The sequence below is a fragment of the Trematosphaeria pertusa genome, assembly GCF_010094035.1.
Source record: "Trematosphaeria pertusa strain CBS 122368 unplaced genomic scaffold BU26scaffold_19, whole genome shotgun sequence".
NCBI lineage: Eukaryota > Fungi > Ascomycota > Dothideomycetes > Pleosporales > Trematosphaeriaceae > Trematosphaeria > Trematosphaeria pertusa.
In genome coordinates this window covers 122,730-141,291 of record NW_022987230.1, presented here as the reverse complement: position 1 = coordinate 141,291, position 18,562 = coordinate 122,730, and the positions used below count along the sequence as shown (strand labels likewise).

Sequence of the window (18,562 nt, the reverse complement as noted above, 5' to 3'; positions counted from 1 at the left end):
TAGCTATATAAAGAACCTAGGAGAGAAAAAAAAAAGTCGGCTCGAAAGGATGCCATGCATGCTCTCACGCAACCCTGCAGTCCATTCGACCGTCCGTTCGCTCAGGGGGTATCCATATTGTTGTTTCGCGGCCGTTAACCCGGTAGACCCGTCCATTCCATTTCCATTCTCACTTTAAGCCCCAGAGAGACCACAGTCTCGCTCATACTCCATGCGCCAGCCTCTTCCGAAAATGCAATACAGAAGCACAAACAAACGATTGACCGAGAACACCAGACCTCCGATGCATAAATAGAACCCCAGCCGCTGCACGCGTATTCCCCCCTCCATGTGCAGATATATTGCTTCCTATGGCGTAGATAGATGCGTCTCTTCCGTCACTCAAATTGATTTAGTACTTCCTCCTCACCCGCTCCGCAAGACTGCTCCCCACCTCGCTCTCCTCGGCCACCGGCGCCGGCGTCCTCCGCTCCCGCGCCCGATGCCCCCTCCTCTTCCGATTATGACTAACGTTGCTCGCGCTGTCGTCCGGGCCGATCTCACTCCTCAGATCCTCTAGGCCCTCTTGATCGAGATCGCTGACACAGCTCGCCGGCGTGTCAATCCTGACCTCGATGCCGCCGACGGTAGACCCACGGCGCGCCTGCGCTACCATGGAGAGCGCGGCGCCTCGCTCGCGTAGCCGACGGCGTACGTTTTCGGCCGAGATGTGCAGTTGCTCGAAGGCGTCTTCCATGGCTTCCATGCCGAGGTAGATTTCGCGTTCGATTTCGGCGAGGACGGCGATCTCGGTTTCTTCGTCGAGCTGGACGGGTGCTGGGCCTGTGGGGCGAGTTGAGCCTGGACGAGAGGATCCGGGTCGGGGTGAGGGTCCTGGGCTGAATGGCGTGTACGGTGTAGGACTCAAGGGTGATGTGAAGCGTTGAGGTCCGTCGGTAGGGGGAATTTGACCCGACGGGCCACGGGATGGGCCCCGAGATGGGCCTCGGGGACTCGCACCTGGAGGTGGAGAGCTCAAGTTGGGCATGTCTTCGGCGCCTGACCATAAGAACCCATCGAAGCGGCCGGACACGAGAATCTCCCACTCGTGCTTTGTTACCGCAGACAGAGTAGCCAGGATATTGTGCATGTCAGGATATCGGATCAGATACATGCAGACGAACTGGTCACGCGGAATCTTAGAAAGGCGGTAGAGCCGCTGCAATGCCAGCGCTGCCTTGGCAATCGTCGGTGGAGTACCTTTAGTTTTATCTGGTCGCGAGCGTGGGGTGGGTATTTCGTCCATGCCGTAGAATAACGCATAGAATAGAGGTCGCTGGGGTTGCTCAAGACGAGTGAGCATCGCAAAGGTCAGCGTCTCATCATCTGCGTCCTCTGGTATGGCGTCTTGCTGGCTGGAGAGCCACGATTGCACAGCTGCCTTGGTTTTCCGTGACTGCTGTTGATAATGCTCTCGGAATTGCTCTGGAACATCGACGTCGATGCGTTGACAAGGGTCTTCCAGCTCTGAGATGCCCAAACCACCTACCGGAGGTTGCTCAACCGGCGGCCAAGGCGGCAAGTCGCAGCGGCCAGACACGAGCTCTAGAATCTCGCCCCAGTTGACTCCGGCGTGGTCCTCGTGTGCAGGCGTCATTGGCCTCTCAAAGCACATGATGCATTGACAGTGCTCCGATGAAATGTTACGGGCGAAGACAGCCTCAAGGCGGTCCAAGAGGCGGCGTGCTACAGAACGGTAGCCTGTGGCTACTGCAAGCGAGCCACTGGTGTCGATCACTGTGTTGTACTCATTAAGGAGCTTCTCGAGAGGCCGAAAGAACGTCCGGGCATCATGCGTTTGAGGTCCAGTCATGCGTGGAGACAAGTACTGGGAGTAAGCAGCGACTGGTGCGCCATCAATAGCGGCCAGTAGGCAACGCGGGACAGGTCGTGATAGTCCGCCATTCTGGAGTAGATAGTCTACTCTTGGGGGGTCAATGAGCGCTGGTGGAGGCGGCGGCGGTGGCGGTGTCAATGGCGAAGAGCCGTACCCAGGGTCAGCTGACTGGATACGAGAAGCAGGGTCCGTGACAATCTCAACGGTTGGTGGCCTTTCCACTTTCTGGGAGGTGACGACAGAGGGAAGCACCGAATGCTGTGTGGGCGTGCGCGGCGATGAATCGACAACGGAATCGGGTGAGATTTCGGAGTTGGAGGGAGACGGCTCCGCTTGCTTAGGACGATCTGGAGGGACTGATGTGGCATCCGAGTCGGTCGACAGCGTAACCTCGGAGGCCTGCTGCGAGGCGGGTCTAACGGTCGTTGACGGCACCTTTCCTGGTGGCCGGGCAATGGATGGGCTGGCTGTCCGTACTTTGGGCGGCGCAAGCCTTGGAGACTTCCCTCGCACTGTGCTGGGCTGACTTAATGTCGTGGACGTCACGTCTGTTCCGTCCGCCTCGCCAGCTCTTACGCTGGAGCGCGAGGCTTTCCCCCGGAGCTCAGAGGTTACGCGGGTGCCGCTCTCCACGCTGCGTCGGCCCCCCTCCATCTCCTTGTGTATCGCCTCAGCGTCCTTCCGCCTCATGCTGTTCGCGCTGGCCGTCTTCCTCAGATCTGCTGCCGTCGTTGCCGTGAGCGGCGGACTCGGAGGCGCTCGTGTGGGCGCCGAGGGTGCTCGTTCCTTCTCTTGCGGTGCCTCCCCGACGTCGGTCGGTTCGGGGGTATATGGCGACTTCCTCCGTTCTACGGGCTCCGGGCGCGAATAGATGTTCTCTTTGCTGTGCGTCTTGGAGAATGTTGGGTACGACAGGCTGGTCTTCGAGCCGTTAGCGGAACCCACGCCCAACGAGCCCCGCCGTTCCAACTCTGGCACGACTGCCATCTTCTGGGATACGGGGGTCGACAACGACGACGTCCGGATGCGCTCCTTGGACGAGTGCTCGCGCGGGCGCTCACGCTCGCCGTCGTCCTCGCGCGAAGCCGACGAGCGGGTCTTGCGCGAGCTGTGGGCGGACTTGGACGGCTTGCTGCTCTTATGGCGCTCCCTGTCGCGGTCGCGGTCCTTGTCCCTGCTCTTCGGGCTGCTGCGGTCTCGGTCGGGGTCCCTTCGGCGGCGGCGCGACTCCGAGGAGCCCAACATTTCTTCGAGTCGAGGTGGAGGAGCCGGCTGGTGCTACGACAAGCAAGCCGGACGGCTGTGGAAGATTCTGCGTGTCAAGCTTGCACGAGAGCGGCTACACGATCGTGCGATTGGGCCCGTTTCCCCATGTGCGGAGTAAGATGCGCCTATCAACGGGGCAGCCGGCCATCCATTGCGGCCGGTGATCAGAGCTGTGTGCGCGGTGGAATATGCGGTGATATCGGCGTGAGGGCGAGAGCAGGCGGTTGTGGGCGGTTGTGGGTGGGATCATGCAAGTGTTTCTGACGTGTAAAGGCAGCCTGCAGGATGCTGCCCAGGTTGTCTGGAGATCGAGCTAGCTGCCACTCCCGGCGCAGCTAGACTCGACTGGGCAGTGCACCCTGCCAACGGCCGTGCATTTCGCTCGACAGTTCTAGATCTCTTATGATTCTTATTATTCTCTGATCCTCGGGCAGCGTGTCTGTATCGTCTCTGCCGTTCGCTGTGCCCCTCTGCGCTGCGGGGGCCGCCCAGCCCGATGTCTCAGGGGGGCACTGACTGGTTGCATGGCCAGCATCGCCCCGTTTGTGCCTGATCACTCTGGACTCTCCGAGGATCTGGTAGAGCAATAACCAGGGCCGTATGCAGGTCCAATGGACAGCTCACTCTTCAACAATTTACAACACAGGTTAGGAAGGTGTGGGGGCCTGCAATCTAGCTTCTTCTCCGACTCTGACGTGGAAGGCTTACGGTGTGATTCCTCACAGCCAGTGGACGCAAAAGCTCTCGTACTATTTTATCCCACTTTTATCAGGGGAAGCTATTGACCGGTCCCTTCGCAGGAAAACCCGTTGATCGGACAAATCTCATACCTGAATCCCATTCCCAAACCCCATGAGCCCATGTGTATTTGCTCCCTTGCCTACCAATCCGCGCAAATTGTCATATACAAGACACCTCCCTAATCAAAGAAGGCAGCGCAACTGTACCAGATCAAAGCCCGAAACGCCGCATGAGATCCTATCCTCCCGCTTTCGTAATTCGTGTAGCCACTGGTCAGCAGCTTAGCCAGCAGCGAGCCTAGAGCCCAACCTCATGGAACCTCGAGTCTCGGCTCGGGCTTCCCTTCCTCGCCGCAGTAGCATCCGCCGATGTAAAGTTTGGAGGCGGCGCTAGGTTCTCATTGAAGTTATCTCTCGCCTCTTCATAGTCGGACCCTCCTGACACTGCACTCAATCCGCTCGTTGCGCGTTTGGGTGATCGGCCTCTACCATCGACGCTGGAGATCGAAGAGACGTCCGAATACCGGCGCTCAGCCTTCTGTATCTGGCTGACGTGTGGGCTCGAAGGTGCCGAGTCTCGTCGAGAGGACGAATTCCGAAGAGCAGCGCCTCCAATGAAGCCCGGCTTGTCGCTTTCCGCAGAGGCAGCAGAGTGGTGCTTGGAACGGCGCTTGAACTTGTTGAGAAAGGATTTGATTCCCTTGGAGCCGGATGCCGAGGATGTTGGCGAAGTAGGAGACGTAGGAGACGTTAGATCCGAGGACTCCTGTTCTGAAGCCTGGGGCGCGTCATTACGAGTGGGATCTCGAAACAGATCGTCGTTCGCGGTTGCAGGAGCGCCATCCGTCGTTGGCGAAGTCGTCTCAGCCGCTTTGGATGCCTCCTTCGGCTTGCGCTTGTCTTCCTTTGTCATCCGTTTCTCCTCGGCCTTTTTCTCCTTCTCAGCCTCTTTTTCTTGTCTCGCCGCAGCCTTCTCTTCAGTCGTCCGCGCCTTTGCGGCCTTCTTCTCTTCCTCTGGGTTACATTAGCATATGATTAATACAATCTTGGCGGATGCTTACCTTTAACACGATTCTCCTCCGCCTTGAGTTCTGCAGCGCGTTCCTTCTCTTTCTGGGCTTCGCGCTTCTTCTCTTCCATCTCGAGCCGTTGCTCTTCTTCCTCTGCCAAACGCTTCTGAGTCTTCTCTGCAATCTCATCCAGCGTTGGCTGTATCCTAGCTTGGGCTATGGCGTCGATGTCTGCCTGATCCATGTACTTGCCATGGCCGATATGCACCTTGCCATGGTGTTCCATGCGAGCCTCGCTGTTCGCTGCCGCCCTCGCACGGGCTTTGGAATCCCATTCTTCGATCATCGCAGGAGACATTACACCCTTCTCATCGTAGATCTTTTTGTCGAGCCCCAGCATTTGAGCTTGCACTTTGCGCTCTGCGGCTGCGAGAAGATATTTGCGATCCTGATCTCGCTTCTTTGCATCAACCTCTGCCAATGTCTTATTGAACTGAGACATCTGTGAGCGAATTCGCCGAGACTGCAGCTCATCGTCGCTCGAGTCACCCGTCTCAGGGTTGCTATAGGCTCGGTTTCGGCCACGGCGAATAGACAGCTTGTTGCGAGTCGGTTTCTCATAGCCGTAGTAGCTTCGGTACGCGGCACTCTCGTCCATGCCAATCTTCGCCAGCCGTTCGTTGGCCAGCTTCTGAGCGGCCTCCTGAATACCAATGTAGCGCATTGCTTGCTCTTTGATGTCTCCATCGCTGGCGTATTGCTGCTGCCCTTGTGCTGCAGTAGCTCCAGTCTGTGCGTCCGACCTGGAGGGGCGCCCTGCCGCTTGGTCGATGTGATGCTGCTGCACCTCGTACATTTTCTTCGCCATAGATATCGCAGAAGCTCTGAGTGCATCCTGTCTCTTCTTCTCTTCGACCTCTAGCTCAACAGGTGGACGGTCTGTGTACATTTCTCGCGACACACCCTTCGCATGCTGGATTCGTGCGGCTTCCATAGCACCAGAAGTCAGGCGACCGGAATCGGCCGCAGCTGGAGAGGCCGGAGACTTCGCCCTCATCGAAGGTCTGTGGGCCAACGTCGCAGCACTGAGCGCATTCTTCGCAGAGTTCTCGGCGTCTGGGTACAGCGGAGGAGGTGCAGGCGTCGACTGCGCTCGCTTTCGGCCAGAAGTTGAGACAGCACCCGTGGCTGCTACCAAAGCTCTTTTCTTTCCCTCCTCCCTTCCCCCAGAGCCGACATCTGGCGCGGGTCCCTTCTTGCTCATGGCGATATTCGCTGCAGAATTCCCGTAAGCACTAGCTTCAGGAGTCCAGAGATTCATCTTCGCGCCATCTTTGTGAGCAAGCAAGGCTGCTTTAGAGCCTGCGGTGCTGGCCTCGGGGTGCCACAGAGGTGCCATCTTGTAGTCGCTTGCCAGAAGCGCGGCCTTACCCGCAGTAGCCGACTGCTCAGGTCTCCACCACTCCGGACTCTTCTTGTTTGCGTTGGCTAGGAGCGCGGCGGTCCCGGCGGAGGATTGCGTGTCAATGCCCACGACCGGAAAGCTCGGAAGGTCTTGGGCGCGCGCGTGCTTGAGGCTGGTGGCGGCACCTGTAGTGGGTGGTCAGAGTACGGCCCGGGGAAAGAGGAGCGTGAAAGTGGGACTCACTGGCTGATGATAGCTTTCCGTCGGATCCTAGCGGATTCTGCTCGGTTGCTCTTGCCGGTTTGGTGCTGTATAAGGCTGCAGCCGATGCCTGGTCCTGAAGGGTGTTGTCCTTTGTCCGGTGTGCCGAGGGGTCGGGACAACGCATGCTCGAGCGATCCGACGTGCTCGGGCCGGCACTGTCTTTCAAAGGTGTGCTGTTCGCGTCGTTGGGTGCCGTTTCTGTTTGTGTAGCCATAGTAGCCGTAGTTTATGGGATAGCCGTCTTCGTGGTTCGTATCAGGCTCGTCGGCGACAAAGGATGAGGAGACCCGCTGGAGAGGGGGAATTTATGGTCTGGTGAGAACCTGTGGACGGGGCAAGCAACAACAACAGCAGCCTCAGTGATAGACATGGCTAGTGGTGATGGCGTGTGGTGTACTGGGCGTCTTGAGCCATGACATCACAACGCGTGCCGCACACAATCGTCGGGGTTCGCGCCGGCGCCTCGGCCCTTGCACTTCTAGGCGTGGCCACGATCGACCAGATTTCGATGTTAATTCAACTCCGTCCTGCCTCCTATTGGATATTGGGGATATTGAGGATCGAAATACGGAAAACATGCATATGCGCCAACCACATTCAGGCCGCTTGATCCGAAAGAGGTTGTGTCTCAAGCTCCCGCTCACACCGATCTTCCATGCCCTCTCCAGCCTCGTATCGCTCTTCCTGGAGGTCGTCGATGGTGTATTCAGCTTCAAGTTGGCCTACTCCCACCTACTCATACTCGCTCTCGATCCAGCAAAAGTTCGATGGAGGCTGGCTTGATCCTGTTCCCGTTGGCTTCAGAAGCGCCAAGTCGCCCAGCTCCGACCGCACCTCTCCATCGACCGCAAGCAGAACTGCCTTGATCCTCGGAACAGACTTCATGAACTCCTCTTCAGGGAGGATGGGGAATCTTCGGATCACCTTATCGTAGGCTTCTTCTAATTGTGTTGTGATGCTCTTGTGACAAGGATGCTGGTAGGCTTGATCGCCCTCGTGCTCGATTGAGATATTGACGATGAGTTCTTCGATGGTGATGGAGGTGAAGGTCTTGCCTGGAAATTGGAAGAGCATTAGCGGTCGAAGGCCTCTAGGAAGGGTATTGCAAAGGAAGGTTACTTTCACGTACCGTGCCGCTTTTTGAGCGTGGATTGGAAGAGTCGGAGCAATCGCTCTACAGTCATGAAGAGGGCGCCGAATTGGTCTTCTTTGAGCTGTGGGTGAGCAATTACCTGCTGGTTGAGGTAGACGAGGAAGATCGTGTCCATGGTGAGGGTATTGATGCGGGATTGGAGCGCGGGAAAGGAGGTCCATGACAGGTTTGGATTGCCTGAGGATTGTAAGCAGTTGCCTTGATCCAAGGAAGAGAGAATAGCTAGCTAGCATTTCTGGAGTGTCTTTGCCTGTTGAGCGCCTCCATGAAAGGCTTTTCAAAGGCGAACGCTGTGCAAAGGTACTTACCCTTCTCAGGACAAGCGAGCTCGAAGTCCAAGTTCAGTCTCTTGCTCTTCACCAAATGGTGCACCGCGTCATTGAACTCTTCATTAAATTGCTTGTTCGCGAGTTGCAGGCCATGGTGGTAGACTTCTGGGGTGGCCTCGAAGTACAGAGATCTTGCTTGAACTTTGGGGCCATCCCAAAACCCCAAGCGCCGCACGGTGTTGATTTCCTTGAATTTGGGATTGAGAGGAGCTGCGTGGAGGAGGTGGCTGTAGATTTGGTGACGGATTTCGAGGGGGAGCTTGTCGAGAAACGGGGTCTGGATTGAGGGATCGTGAGTGACATGCTTGCTCGCAATTCGCACGGGGGTTGCAGATTCTGGCGCCATTATGCTTGCTGTGGGATGCCGATCTTGCGGAAGAGTGAGAAAAGTGAGGTGGGCTGTCGAAGGTTTTCAGCGGTGGAGCGGTCAAGTTAATGGAAGCTCGCTGACGAAATGGGACTAGCTCGCTTCGAAATTCACGAAGACCCAACGTCAGCGTTAGCAGGAATAGTGAATTCCTTCAAGAAACACCCTTGGTTTTATTCTCGTTCTAGGAGAACCGATTGTCGACATATCTGGACTAAACGAGCTCCATATGGCACCGCTATACTCGCCGTTAAAGAGCATACCCAATTTTCGCGATGTTGGCGTCTTCATCAACGATGCTACTGCCTCGAGGTACACCCTCGGTCAAACCCGCGTCTCTGCACGTACTGAGCGAACTACAGGCTTGTGAGGGCTGGTATACTATTTCGTGGGGCTCGGCCCGGTTAGTGCAATGGAAGACCGTTTAGCGGCAGACATTAATGTGCGCAGACGAGGCGTCGTATCAAGACAGGCAAAGGCTGGTCCAGGACTACGGGCTGAAGAGCATTATAGACCTGCGGACAAAGTATGGTTGAAAGCCAGACACGCGCACGCGCAGACACTCACCCCTACCAGGACAGAGCACATTGAACAGGCCCAAAAGCGAGATGCGAGGATCAAGGCTTCCGCAGCAGCCCCCCAGACGAATGACGACGCCGCTGAGCCCCTTAAGATCCCCGAGATTACCTACCACGAAATCAACTTCAATGGCTCCTCCTTCTCCCGCATGCTCATCTCAAAGCTATCCTGGATGGAGTTCTTTCGGCTGATCGGGCTTATGCTGTTCGGCTACCGCCTCGATGCCATCAAGATTCTCGCGCCCCACATGGAGGCGATGGGTCTCGTAGGGCTGGCTGTCGCTTCCCTCGACGTATGCACCTCTGAGGTGAAGCAGGTCTTCGATGTGTTGGCGGATGAGCAGAATTGGCCTGTTCTTATCCACTGCACGCAGGGCAAGGACCGGACAGGGCTGATCGTTATGCTACTGCTGTTCCTGCTCGAGGTCCATGTGGACATTGTGAACGAGGATTATCTGCTGTCAGAGCCTGAACTCGAAGCAGAGAGGCCCGGACGGGTGAAGGAGATCCAGAGCATTGGACTGTCGGAGCAATTCGCGCTCTGTCCTCCGGATGTGGTAACAAGCGTGCATGAGCATATCGGGACGAAGTACGGGGGCGTGGAGGAGTACCTGCAGAGCGTTGGAGTTACAAACGAGGCGGTAGAACGTGTGAAGGATATCTTGCAAGCAGACGCATAATGAACATGTTTTGGGCTCATCGTCGCTCTCGACTGCCAATAGAGTGCTTATCACTGAAGATGGTTGAGGCTAGCGACCGAGGGATCCCGGTCGGAGCTCTGTTCGCTTAGCGTCCCTGTCTCACCGTTCCTGCTTGGCAGTTGGGTTCCACTTTCCGCTGTTTTCGCACTCTGCATCTTGCAAAATTCAGCCAACATGAGCAAGATGAACAGGTCCACCTCGGAGGAGAACTTCGAGTGGATCGAGACGCCTCCGGCACCTTCTCCCACCACTCCTTCCTTCGATTGTGGCGTCAAGACGACCTCGGTATGCATAAATCACCACACCACCACAAGATTACCCCCACCGGCCATTGAGCCGTAGAAAGGAGAGATGGGAAGCTGATTCTGTGTTCGTAACAGTATCCGGCCATTGCCAATGCTCCCCTCCCCGCAGAAGGACCCAGCTCCGACCACTTCTCGAATTCGCTGCTCATCACGCTCCTCGTTGGCGTTCCCGCCTACTTCACCTGGAGTCTGGGTGGAGGCTTCAAGACATGGCTCTTTCTCGCCTTGCTCGTGGATCTCCCGATCCTCGCGGCCTTCTGGATCCTCACGTCTGAGTTTGCTCCCCGAAAGAACGAGAAGGCCAAGCTGCCAGACAAGCCCATCGAACACTACCTGACGTTCCACAAGGAGGAGGACCGAGACAGCTACTATGGCAGGCATAAGATCCCCATGGAGACGTTTCATGAGAAGTACTTCAATGGCGAGGTCGACTTCAACGGCGACTGTTTGGAGATCATGGAGATGCGCCATGACTGGGCGAATTTCCGCTTTACCTTTGGATTGATCAAGCACTTCCTCCTCGGCATGATTCCGGAGCTCATCATGCATACGAGGTCCCAAGGTCAGTCTTTCGAATTCCTCTGCGCTTTGTATACTTCGCCACATCCTAGCTTGAACGCAGGCTAACGATAAACCAGACGAAGAGCAGGTGCGCGACCACTATGACCGCGGCGACGACTTCTACGGCTGGTTCCTCGGCCCTCGAATGATCTATACCTCTGGCATCATCTCCGATATCAACCGCGAGGAGTCTCTCGAGCAGCTCCAGGACAACAAGATGGCTATTGTTTGCGAGAAGATCGGTCTGCAGAAGGGCGAGAGGATGCTCGATATCGGCTGTGGCTGGGGCACCTTGGCCAAGTTCGCTTCGACCAAATACGGTGCACATGTTACCGGCATCACCCTTGGGCGTAACCAGACCGCCTGGGGCAACAGCGGCCTCAGGAAAGCAGGTGTCGGTGAGGAACAGTCCAACATCCTGTGCATGGACTACCGCGATATCCCGGTCCCCTCCGGCGGCTACAACAAGATTACCTGTCTCGAAATGGCTGAACACGTTGGCGTCCGACACTTCAGCTCCTTCCTCCGCCAGGTCTACGACATGCTCGACGACGACGGCGTCTTCTTCCTCCAGATCGCCGGTCTTCGCAAGGCCTGGCAGTTCGAGGATCTCACCTGGGGTCTCTTCATGAACAAGTACGTCTTCCCCGGCGCTGACGCATCCTGCCCCCTTGGCTGGGTCGTCGACAAGCTCGAGGGCGCCGGCTTCGAGATCAAGATGATCGACACCATTGGCGTCCACTACTCTGCGACCCTTTGGAGATGGTACCGCAACTGGATCGCCAATAAGGACAAGATCACGGCCAAGTACGGCAAGCGCTGGTTCCGCATCTGGGAGTATTTCCTCGCCTATTCGACCATCGCTTCTCGCCAGGGTACCGCTACGTGCTTCCAGATTACGCTTGTGAAGAACCTCAACGCAAATCACCGCGTCGAAGGCATCCCGACTCACTTCTCCCTCTCTGCGGCCCTGGCTTCAAGCAAGGACAAGGGTATCAAGGGCTTGTAGAGCTTTGGGTTCTGGCATCATCACCATCAGCATCGTATCACCCGCGATGGGCTAGACTTTTACCAATTGGCGGCTCGGTGTTCGTGAAGTAATGGCATTTTGCGCGGTGCTCGGCGTGGCTCTTACTTGAGCTTGATAGTAGAGGTAGCATAATAATACAATCTTGACATACCTCACATGGCACGGCCCGGTGGCTGTAAAAGTGTTATGTGATACGGGCCCGTTGTATAAGATCTTTTCTTGCCGATTCCGCTTAAACTGGAGCAGGTGGATGCCGATGGGAGGAAGGCTGCAGAGGGTTGGCTCTCACACTCCCCTTCTCAGCCTGCAAAATCCAACAGACGAAAGGATTAACCGCCCCTCACTCCACCGGGTGGATGTTGCATGAGAACCCGTTGCTTCGATCGGTCAGTGTATGCTCTGTCGCGCTGTATCATTCGTATTCCAAGCTCGTGGAGGGGTCTCTTGCAATTCCGGTGAGAGTAGAGCAGCGCGATTGATGTTGGTTCGCTTAGAGAGGGAAATCTGCCTTGATCTGCCTACATATACGCTCACCGGCAGTTTTTTACCACGGCCTTATTTCTAGACTGACCAATAGACTATGCTACAATACGTGCTTGAGAGCACAAGATAGCAGCAGCATTTTGCACTGCAATCTTTAGCGCGGACGAGCAGATAGCACCCAGTGTGCAGATGGACCGGGGCACGGGGTATGGATGCATAACAGAGTCATTGGTTGGAACTTGCCAACACCCTGCCCAATCTTCTGTGCAGACGCTACCTGCACTGCAATCTGCTACCTGCGCTGCAATCTCTAGGGCGAAGGAGGCGGTCTTTTAGCCCCACCGCCGTGTGGAGGCCTTTCCATGGCGCTCTCCGTCCGCCCACCTTCCCGAGTATGAAGGAGGAAGTGTGCATGTCGCTTTCTCTCTCTTTTCGCTCTTTATGAGGACTTCTCTAGTATCCCTCTCGTTAGAGCATGTTCTTTCCCGAGCAGGTATATCTGGACTCTATTCTTGGAAGACATCTTCGGCATTTTCGATGGGCGAATGCTAACGAGGCGGAGTCTGGCAGTGTGCACTGCAATCTTTAGCGTAGACGAGCAGCTCGCAGGTCCTCCTCGTCCGCGCTAATGCATGTACGCCCGCGGCTGGGCGGGATATCTAATCAGCCTACCCCTCGCACTGCAATCTTTAGCGCAGACGAGCTGTTCTTCAGCCTTGCCCGCGCATCAACATTCCCCACCTTGCAGGGACGCACCGTCGTCCTCTCGACAAGCTGTTCAAAAGCGCGGTAGGGTAGGTTAGAAGGTGAAGAGACAACATGCATCACATCATAAGTATTTCTGTGAAGAAAATGCTTATTTACACTAAGAATACACGGAATAGATTAAATCCGCATCTTAAAGAATAATAAAGAAAGACCTGCAGTAAAGGAGCCGCGAATAGGAACGACTAGAGTTAGATGCTTAGAAGCTGCAGGTGGCAGATGGAGGGACAAGACACGAGAGAGGGAGTACTGTGATCTGTAGCGCCAATAAGGGCCAAGGTCTAGTAAGCTGGGAGCTGCTCGTCCGCGCTAGAGATTGCAGTGCAGTTTTTTTTTTACGCTAATGCAACCGCGCCGGTGCGATGGGACGTTCTTGCTTTCAGCCTCACCATCGGAAGCCGTTCCCAGAGCGTAGCGGTAGAGTCCTCACACTCGGAAACACAGCATGCGGAAGATAAGATGAAGTTAGAAGGTTAAGAGACGACCACCACGCAACCAGCGCATGCAAATAAAGCATCTATAGAAAGACGCCGCTTTTCCACCAAGGACTAACTACAACGCAACCCAAAGCAAAGCACATATTCCATTTTTTGAACGCTGGAAGCGAAGAGGCTGCGGTAAGCAAGTGAGTAAGGATGGGGCGGGGTGTAGATGCAAGGAGGAGAGAAGTGAGTACAGCAATGTCTAGCGCAACCGACCCCATCTCCCAGCCTCCCCACCGCATTTGAGCCTTTCCAAAGCACCCTTCCTAAGCCAGCAGACAAGCAGCACAAGCAAAGCATCAAGGTTGCTTTACATCATTAAGTACTGTTTACATTTCCCATGATCCTTAGGTAGAGAATGCTCTTTCTTCCGTATATATCTAGACGCTCTACCTTCGGATGGGCCTGTTCAACTTGGCGAAGAACTTTTTCAGGCGACGACGATGAGGCTGCGTCGTGTGTAGCTACTCATGACTCGGAAATGCATGTCTGGGGCATGGATGCCACCAACCAGCCTCAGTGTACTGCAATCTTTAGCGCAGACGAGCAGCCCGATGAGACAACGCCCTATTCGTCCACCCGCGCACCCCCAAAACTAGATTTCTGCCCCTGCGCTGCGATCTTTAGCGCAAACGAGCATCTTCCATCCTCCCTCCTCCCCCCAAAGTTCAGAAAGACCTCCCTCTATAAATTCCTCCTTCACCTTTAAAACTTTCAGGAGGCCAACGGGCGTCCACTCGACGGATAAAGAAATAAATCCATATTCGCGATCGATTCAAGGGCACAGTCTGAGTCTTCCCCAGTTCCCCAGCCAGCTAGGAAGACTACTCGACTCGACTCGACTCGACTCATCTCTCCTGCCCTTCGCCCCGAGTGAGTCTCGCAACGCAGGCAGGACTTGCGCTCAACGTCGGCTTCCCGCGTGCCTCGTAAGAACAGTAGACATCGAGTTAAGCGCGGAGATTTCTAGTAGCTTGTAATCCCATACTATTACCTCCACACGAGGAGATACGCGTCGCATTAGGCCGGCCTAGAGCTCTTCAGGCGCCTACCTCCATCCACATATTCGGCGCAGGCTGAAGTAACAAAACACTCTCTCGAGACCGACCTACTGAGGTTAAGCACTGAGTTTCCGTCTCGGCTGGAGCAGCGGCAGGAAGTTGCTCTCGCGAGAGGGCTATTGCCGCATAGAGGAGTGTCTCTCAAGACCTCGACGCCTTCTGCGCCGAACTTGTCGTTTTTGAGCGCCATGTGGTCCGATTGCTCCCTCTGCTAATTGCGTGACAGATGAGGGAAGCGGTCTCTTTGAAAGCTTGTCCTAGACGTCTATCATTGTAGAAGTAGCTGGCTCACCGATAAAGTGTACGGGCTGCTCGGCCGTGTGATCAGCCGCTAGTGATGGGCCTTCTCCAGCGCAGCTCAGTTACGCCAAATCGCTATCCGAAACTTGGTGCAGACTAGGCAACAAGTGCTACCTTCGTATCAACAGGCACATCTACTGATACCCAGCACTTCCGTTATACTTGCCAAATGCCCGCGTTCTTCCTCGCCTTGTCCGCGGCCCTCCTGTTCTCCCTCGCCTGGACCAACCCATAAGCGCCAACAATAGCCATGACCACGATCGTCAGGGGGATAGTCACAGCCCAGTAAAGCCAGAAGTGGCTAGTCATAACATCGCGCATGGAAAACGCATTCCAGTTGAGGATAGGCATGGCAAATAAAGTCTGCGCGCGGGGACACTTAGAGTCAGAAGAAAGAACCCCTTTCCGCGGTGCGCCTTCTACACTTACAGCGATACAGGTGCCCGGCAGGAAAAGCGCTGTCAGCACGGCGATGACCTTCATGGCCGAACTATCCCGCTTACTCGCCGCGGCCAGCTCCTTCGAGTCTCGCGCCATGCCGATATTGATGAGATTAAACAGCTGTGAGGCCGCGCAGTGACTCCGTTAGCAATTGACCTGCGAGTCCTTCCCACGTAAAAAAACCATGGCGAACTATCAATACCAAGGCCAAAGCACTTACAACAGTCTGCTGCGTCTGCATGCGCGGCCCAATCGCCGCAAACACCGCCATATGCCGCAGATTGCTCTGCAGCAGCTCCGCGCGATCCCTCAGCGCCGCGCCGTTCATGACGCCCCTGAGCCTGCGCCGGTTCGCAGGCGCGACGTAGTCGTTCATCAAGCCGATCTCCTGCAGCGTGAACTCGACCGTCGCGAGACTGCACTGCACAGCGGCGTTCATGAACGCGAAGCGGCAGCCCAGGAAGCCGAGGATGCGCGCCAGCTGGTGGTTGTCCGTGCAGTCCTGCATTTCCCGGCTCATGTCTTTCCAGTAGCTCGGCTCGTTTTGCATCTCCGCCGTGGCGGCGTCGTGCCACCACGAGGCTTCTCCGGGGGCGGGCGGTAGGACTAGGGCAGCGGGTTTGGGCGCTGCGTTGGGGTCTGCGTTTGCGAGGGAGTCTTTGATTTCCCAGTCGCCGGACTGCGTTTTGTATTCAGACGCGGTCAGGAGGCGGTTGATGTGGTACAGCTCGCGCATGAGATCGGTCGCCGTGAGCTCGAGCAGGACGGCCGAGACGAGCAGTGGATGGGCGAATGCGGGGAACTGAGAGCGCAGCTTGGTGCACAAATCCTCCAGGGAGATACGCGGCCCCAAAAGGGCGTAGCCGGTGGTGATATTGGCGGCTGAGTCGTACTTGAGGACTGTCGAGATCGTGCCGTTGTTGTTTGACCGGTGGTAGATAAAGACTGTCGAAGAAGTCAACCAACTCCTTGCTAAACGGCCAACAGTGGACAGGAGACCATGTCTTACTCGGCTGTCCGGGTATCCCAAGATACTTCCCGCAGGCACCAGACTTGGGCAAGTTGAGATAGGAGGAGGCCTTGGGCAAACCCAGGGCATCTTGGATGGCCTCGCATGTAGCCTTGTCAAAAGGCCATTTCATCGAGTCTTGCTGCTCCCAGCAAACGAGTCGAAGTCCAGCGGCAGGCTTGACGGCACTCTGCGTAGTCGGGCTGGGTGCCTTGAGCCAGTCGGTGATCTGGTCCCTGGTGAAGGTACCACCTTCAGATGCAGTGACGGGCGAAGCTCCATCAAAAACCCAGCACTCAACCTTATGGACCTTTGTGGTTGGGCCCTTCCGGGCTTGCGCGGGTGCAGGAAACAGTGGCGTCGGAGTCAAGTATGGTGGTGCAAGGTCAGGGCCGTTCACTGGCGGCTTGAGACGAGTTGGTGGCTTAGGATCGCGTTCAGGGCCTTGGTCCATGGTGTTGAATGCTATGCTAAACTGAGGATCTGCCTGCCTGGTGTGCAAGTCGTGAGATTTAAGAAGAAAGAAATGGAAAGGCTAATGCCCGCATATTCGATGGGGAACCTTGCGCAGCTCCCGATGTGGGTGATCAGGCACTCTCCCTCATTCGTCTGTGACGGTCCAAGCCACACGCCTCGTCAAGACGTGGGTTTCGCTCATTGGAGCCTTCGTGAATTTTTTTCAGCCTCCATGTCTGTTTCAGCTCTCATCTACCTCAGCTGTCCGTTTTGGGTGCGCTGCATTATATTCAGCTCTCGCCCAGCATCCTGTCGCCTCACAACGCATACTGGTTAACCAGCATCTTCTTCGATCGGGCTCTCAGCCGGGGTCATGTGTGCCTTATATGCCAAATCTGCCAATCTCTGTACAAACCACCAGATTTGGCCCAGCTCTAGATATGACCTCCACGACGGACTCAGAGTCTTGGATAACCCCAGATTCACAGCGGAGCCCAGATCAGCCACCGGACGACGAGCCCCTTCAAAGGGCGGACCACGAGACCGAGACCACCGGAAGCCCCTCTCCGGCTCCCGACACCAACAAATTCGTAGCCTTCCTGGAAACACCAGACATATGCAGCTCCCTAGTCGCAGCCGACAAGCGCTCCCTCATCCTCCACTGGGCCGCCCGAAACAACGAACCAGCCATCGTAGCCCTTCTCGCAACGCACGGCGCCGACCTCGAGTTCCGTGACGCTACCGGCCGCACCGCGCTCTCCCGGGCCGCCGGCGCCGGGCACGTAGAAGTGCTGTCCTGCCTGCTAGACCAGGGCGCCGAAGCCTCTGCGTGGGACGCACAGCGCCGCTCGCCGCTGTGGTGGGCCGCTGCCGGCGGGCATGCAGCGGCGGCGCGACGCCTGCTCGACCACGAGGGTGTTGATGCCGAGGGCCCCGACGTGCACGGGCGCACGGTGCTTTCTTGTGCGGCGTCCCGGGGTCACGGGGCTGTTGTGCAGGCCCTCCTCGCGGGTGGGGAGAACAAGGCCCGTGTAAATGCTGAAGACGCCCAGGGGCGAACGGCGCTGTCGTGGGCCGCGGGGTGTGGACAGGACAGAGCTGCGGCTTGTCTTTTGGAGATGGGGGCCGATGTGGAGATCCAGGACGTTCATGGGCGGACGCCGCTGCTCTGGGCGGCGGTGGAAGGGCATGTTGCCGTGACCGAGACGCTGCTCGAGCACGGCGCCGATGTAGAAAGCGCTGACCTCGGCGGCCGCACCGCGCTGTCGTGGGCTGTAGGAAAGGGGCACGAGGCGGTTGCGAAGCTGATCTTGCGGCGCGACAGTGTCGTGATGGATGCTCAAGATAAACAAGGGCGGACGCCGCTCTTGTGGGCCGCCGGGGCTGGTCACGAAGCGGCGGTAGCGCTGTTGATCAAATCGGCAAAGGACCAAGAGTCGAGTGTTGCGAAGAGATTAAAGCGGTATAAAGACGGCACGCCCCTTGACTTTGCTATGCGGTTCAAGGCAAAGCAGTATGTGATGTCAACGCTCGTTCAATACGGGCTGGATATCGACCTGCCAGACGAGGATGGGAGGACGCCGTTGGCATGGGCAGCTGGGACCGCGCACAAAGACGTTGTGACAGTTCTGGCGGAACTCGGGGCCGATGTGGAGGCAGAGGATATTAACGGCCGTACGCCGTTATCATGGGCGGCTGCGAATGGGCACGTCGCCGTTGTGAATATGCTCCTGGAGAAGTATGCGGTTGATCCCCACCGCGAGGACTGGAACGGCGAGTCGGCCCTCTCCAGGGCTACGTTTGGTGGCCACCACGATGTGGTAAGTGTTTTGGGCGGGATGGGAGCCGCTGGCCAAGCAGCGCCAACGCCGAGTAGTGACTATACCGACCTATTGTGGTGGGCTGTCAAGAGCGGTCATGGGACGGCAGTCGAGTTGCTTCTCCGACAAGGGGCGGATCCGAATGCCGCCGATCCCAAGT

General features: G+C 56.6%; 6 protein-coding genes across 6 annotated transcripts; 2 read left to right on the top strand and 4 right to left on the bottom strand.

Moving 5' to 3' along the window:
• Nucleotides 1-25: 25 nt before the first annotated feature.
• Nucleotides 26-3,410, bottom strand: BU26DRAFT_524141 (uncharacterized protein). The gene has a single exon (XM_033830214.1). It carries the CDS (start codon nt 3,119-3,121, stop codon nt 392-394), a length of 2,730 nt encoding a protein of 909 aa, XP_033677541.1. The 5' UTR covers nt 3,122-3,410; the 3' UTR covers nt 26-391.
• Nucleotides 3,411-3,807: 397 nt separating this feature from the next.
• On the bottom strand, nt 3,808-6,991 carry BU26DRAFT_466882 (uncharacterized protein). The gene is made up of 3 exons (XM_033825241.1): nt 6,541-6,991; nt 4,944-6,482; nt 3,808-4,896 (listed from the first exon to the last, which is right to left on the bottom strand). Exons 1-3 carry the CDS (start codon nt 6,773-6,775, stop codon nt 4,181-4,183), a joined length of 2,490 nt encoding a protein of 829 aa, XP_033677540.1. The 5' UTR covers nt 6,776-6,991; the 3' UTR covers nt 3,808-4,180.
• Nucleotides 6,992-8,568: 1,577 nt separating this feature from the next.
• Nucleotides 8,569-9,668, top strand: BU26DRAFT_466879 (uncharacterized protein; the record flags this gene model as incomplete). Its single annotated transcript, XM_033825240.1, has 4 exons — nt 8,569-8,722; nt 8,773-8,813; nt 8,861-8,936; nt 8,987-9,668. The coding sequence occupies exons 1-4, from the start codon at nt 8,640-8,642 to the stop codon at nt 9,666-9,668; spliced, it is 882 nt and encodes a 293-aa protein (XP_033677539.1). The 5' UTR covers nt 8,569-8,639.
• Nucleotides 9,669-9,872: 204 nt separating this feature from the next.
• BU26DRAFT_466875 (S-adenosyl-L-methionine-dependent methyltransferase) lies at nt 9,873-11,749 on the top strand (the record flags this gene model as incomplete). Its single annotated transcript, XM_033825239.1, has 3 exons — nt 9,873-9,974; nt 10,070-10,556; nt 10,633-11,749. 3 exons carry the CDS (start codon nt 9,873-9,875, stop codon nt 11,562-11,564), a joined length of 1,521 nt encoding a protein of 506 aa, XP_033677538.1. The 3' UTR covers nt 11,565-11,749.
• Nucleotides 11,750-14,584: 2,835 nt separating this feature from the next.
• BU26DRAFT_524137 (uncharacterized protein) lies at nt 14,585-15,345 on the bottom strand. The gene is made up of 2 exons (XM_033830213.1): nt 15,106-15,345; nt 14,585-15,039 (listed from the first exon to the last, which is right to left on the bottom strand). The coding sequence occupies exons 1-2, from the start codon at nt 15,211-15,213 to the stop codon at nt 14,833-14,835; spliced, it is 315 nt and encodes a 104-aa protein (XP_033677537.1). The 5' UTR covers nt 15,214-15,345; the 3' UTR covers nt 14,585-14,832.
• BU26DRAFT_128169 (uncharacterized protein) lies at nt 14,865-16,774 on the bottom strand. The gene is made up of 3 exons (XM_033819608.1): nt 16,127-16,774; nt 15,106-16,062; nt 14,865-15,039 (listed from the first exon to the last, which is right to left on the bottom strand). The coding sequence occupies exons 1-2, from the start codon at nt 16,578-16,580 to the stop codon at nt 15,230-15,232; spliced, it is 1,287 nt and encodes a 428-aa protein (XP_033677536.1). The 5' UTR covers nt 16,581-16,774; the 3' UTR covers nt 14,865-15,039; nt 15,106-15,229.
• Between the last annotated feature and the right edge of the window lie 1,788 nt (nt 16,775-18,562).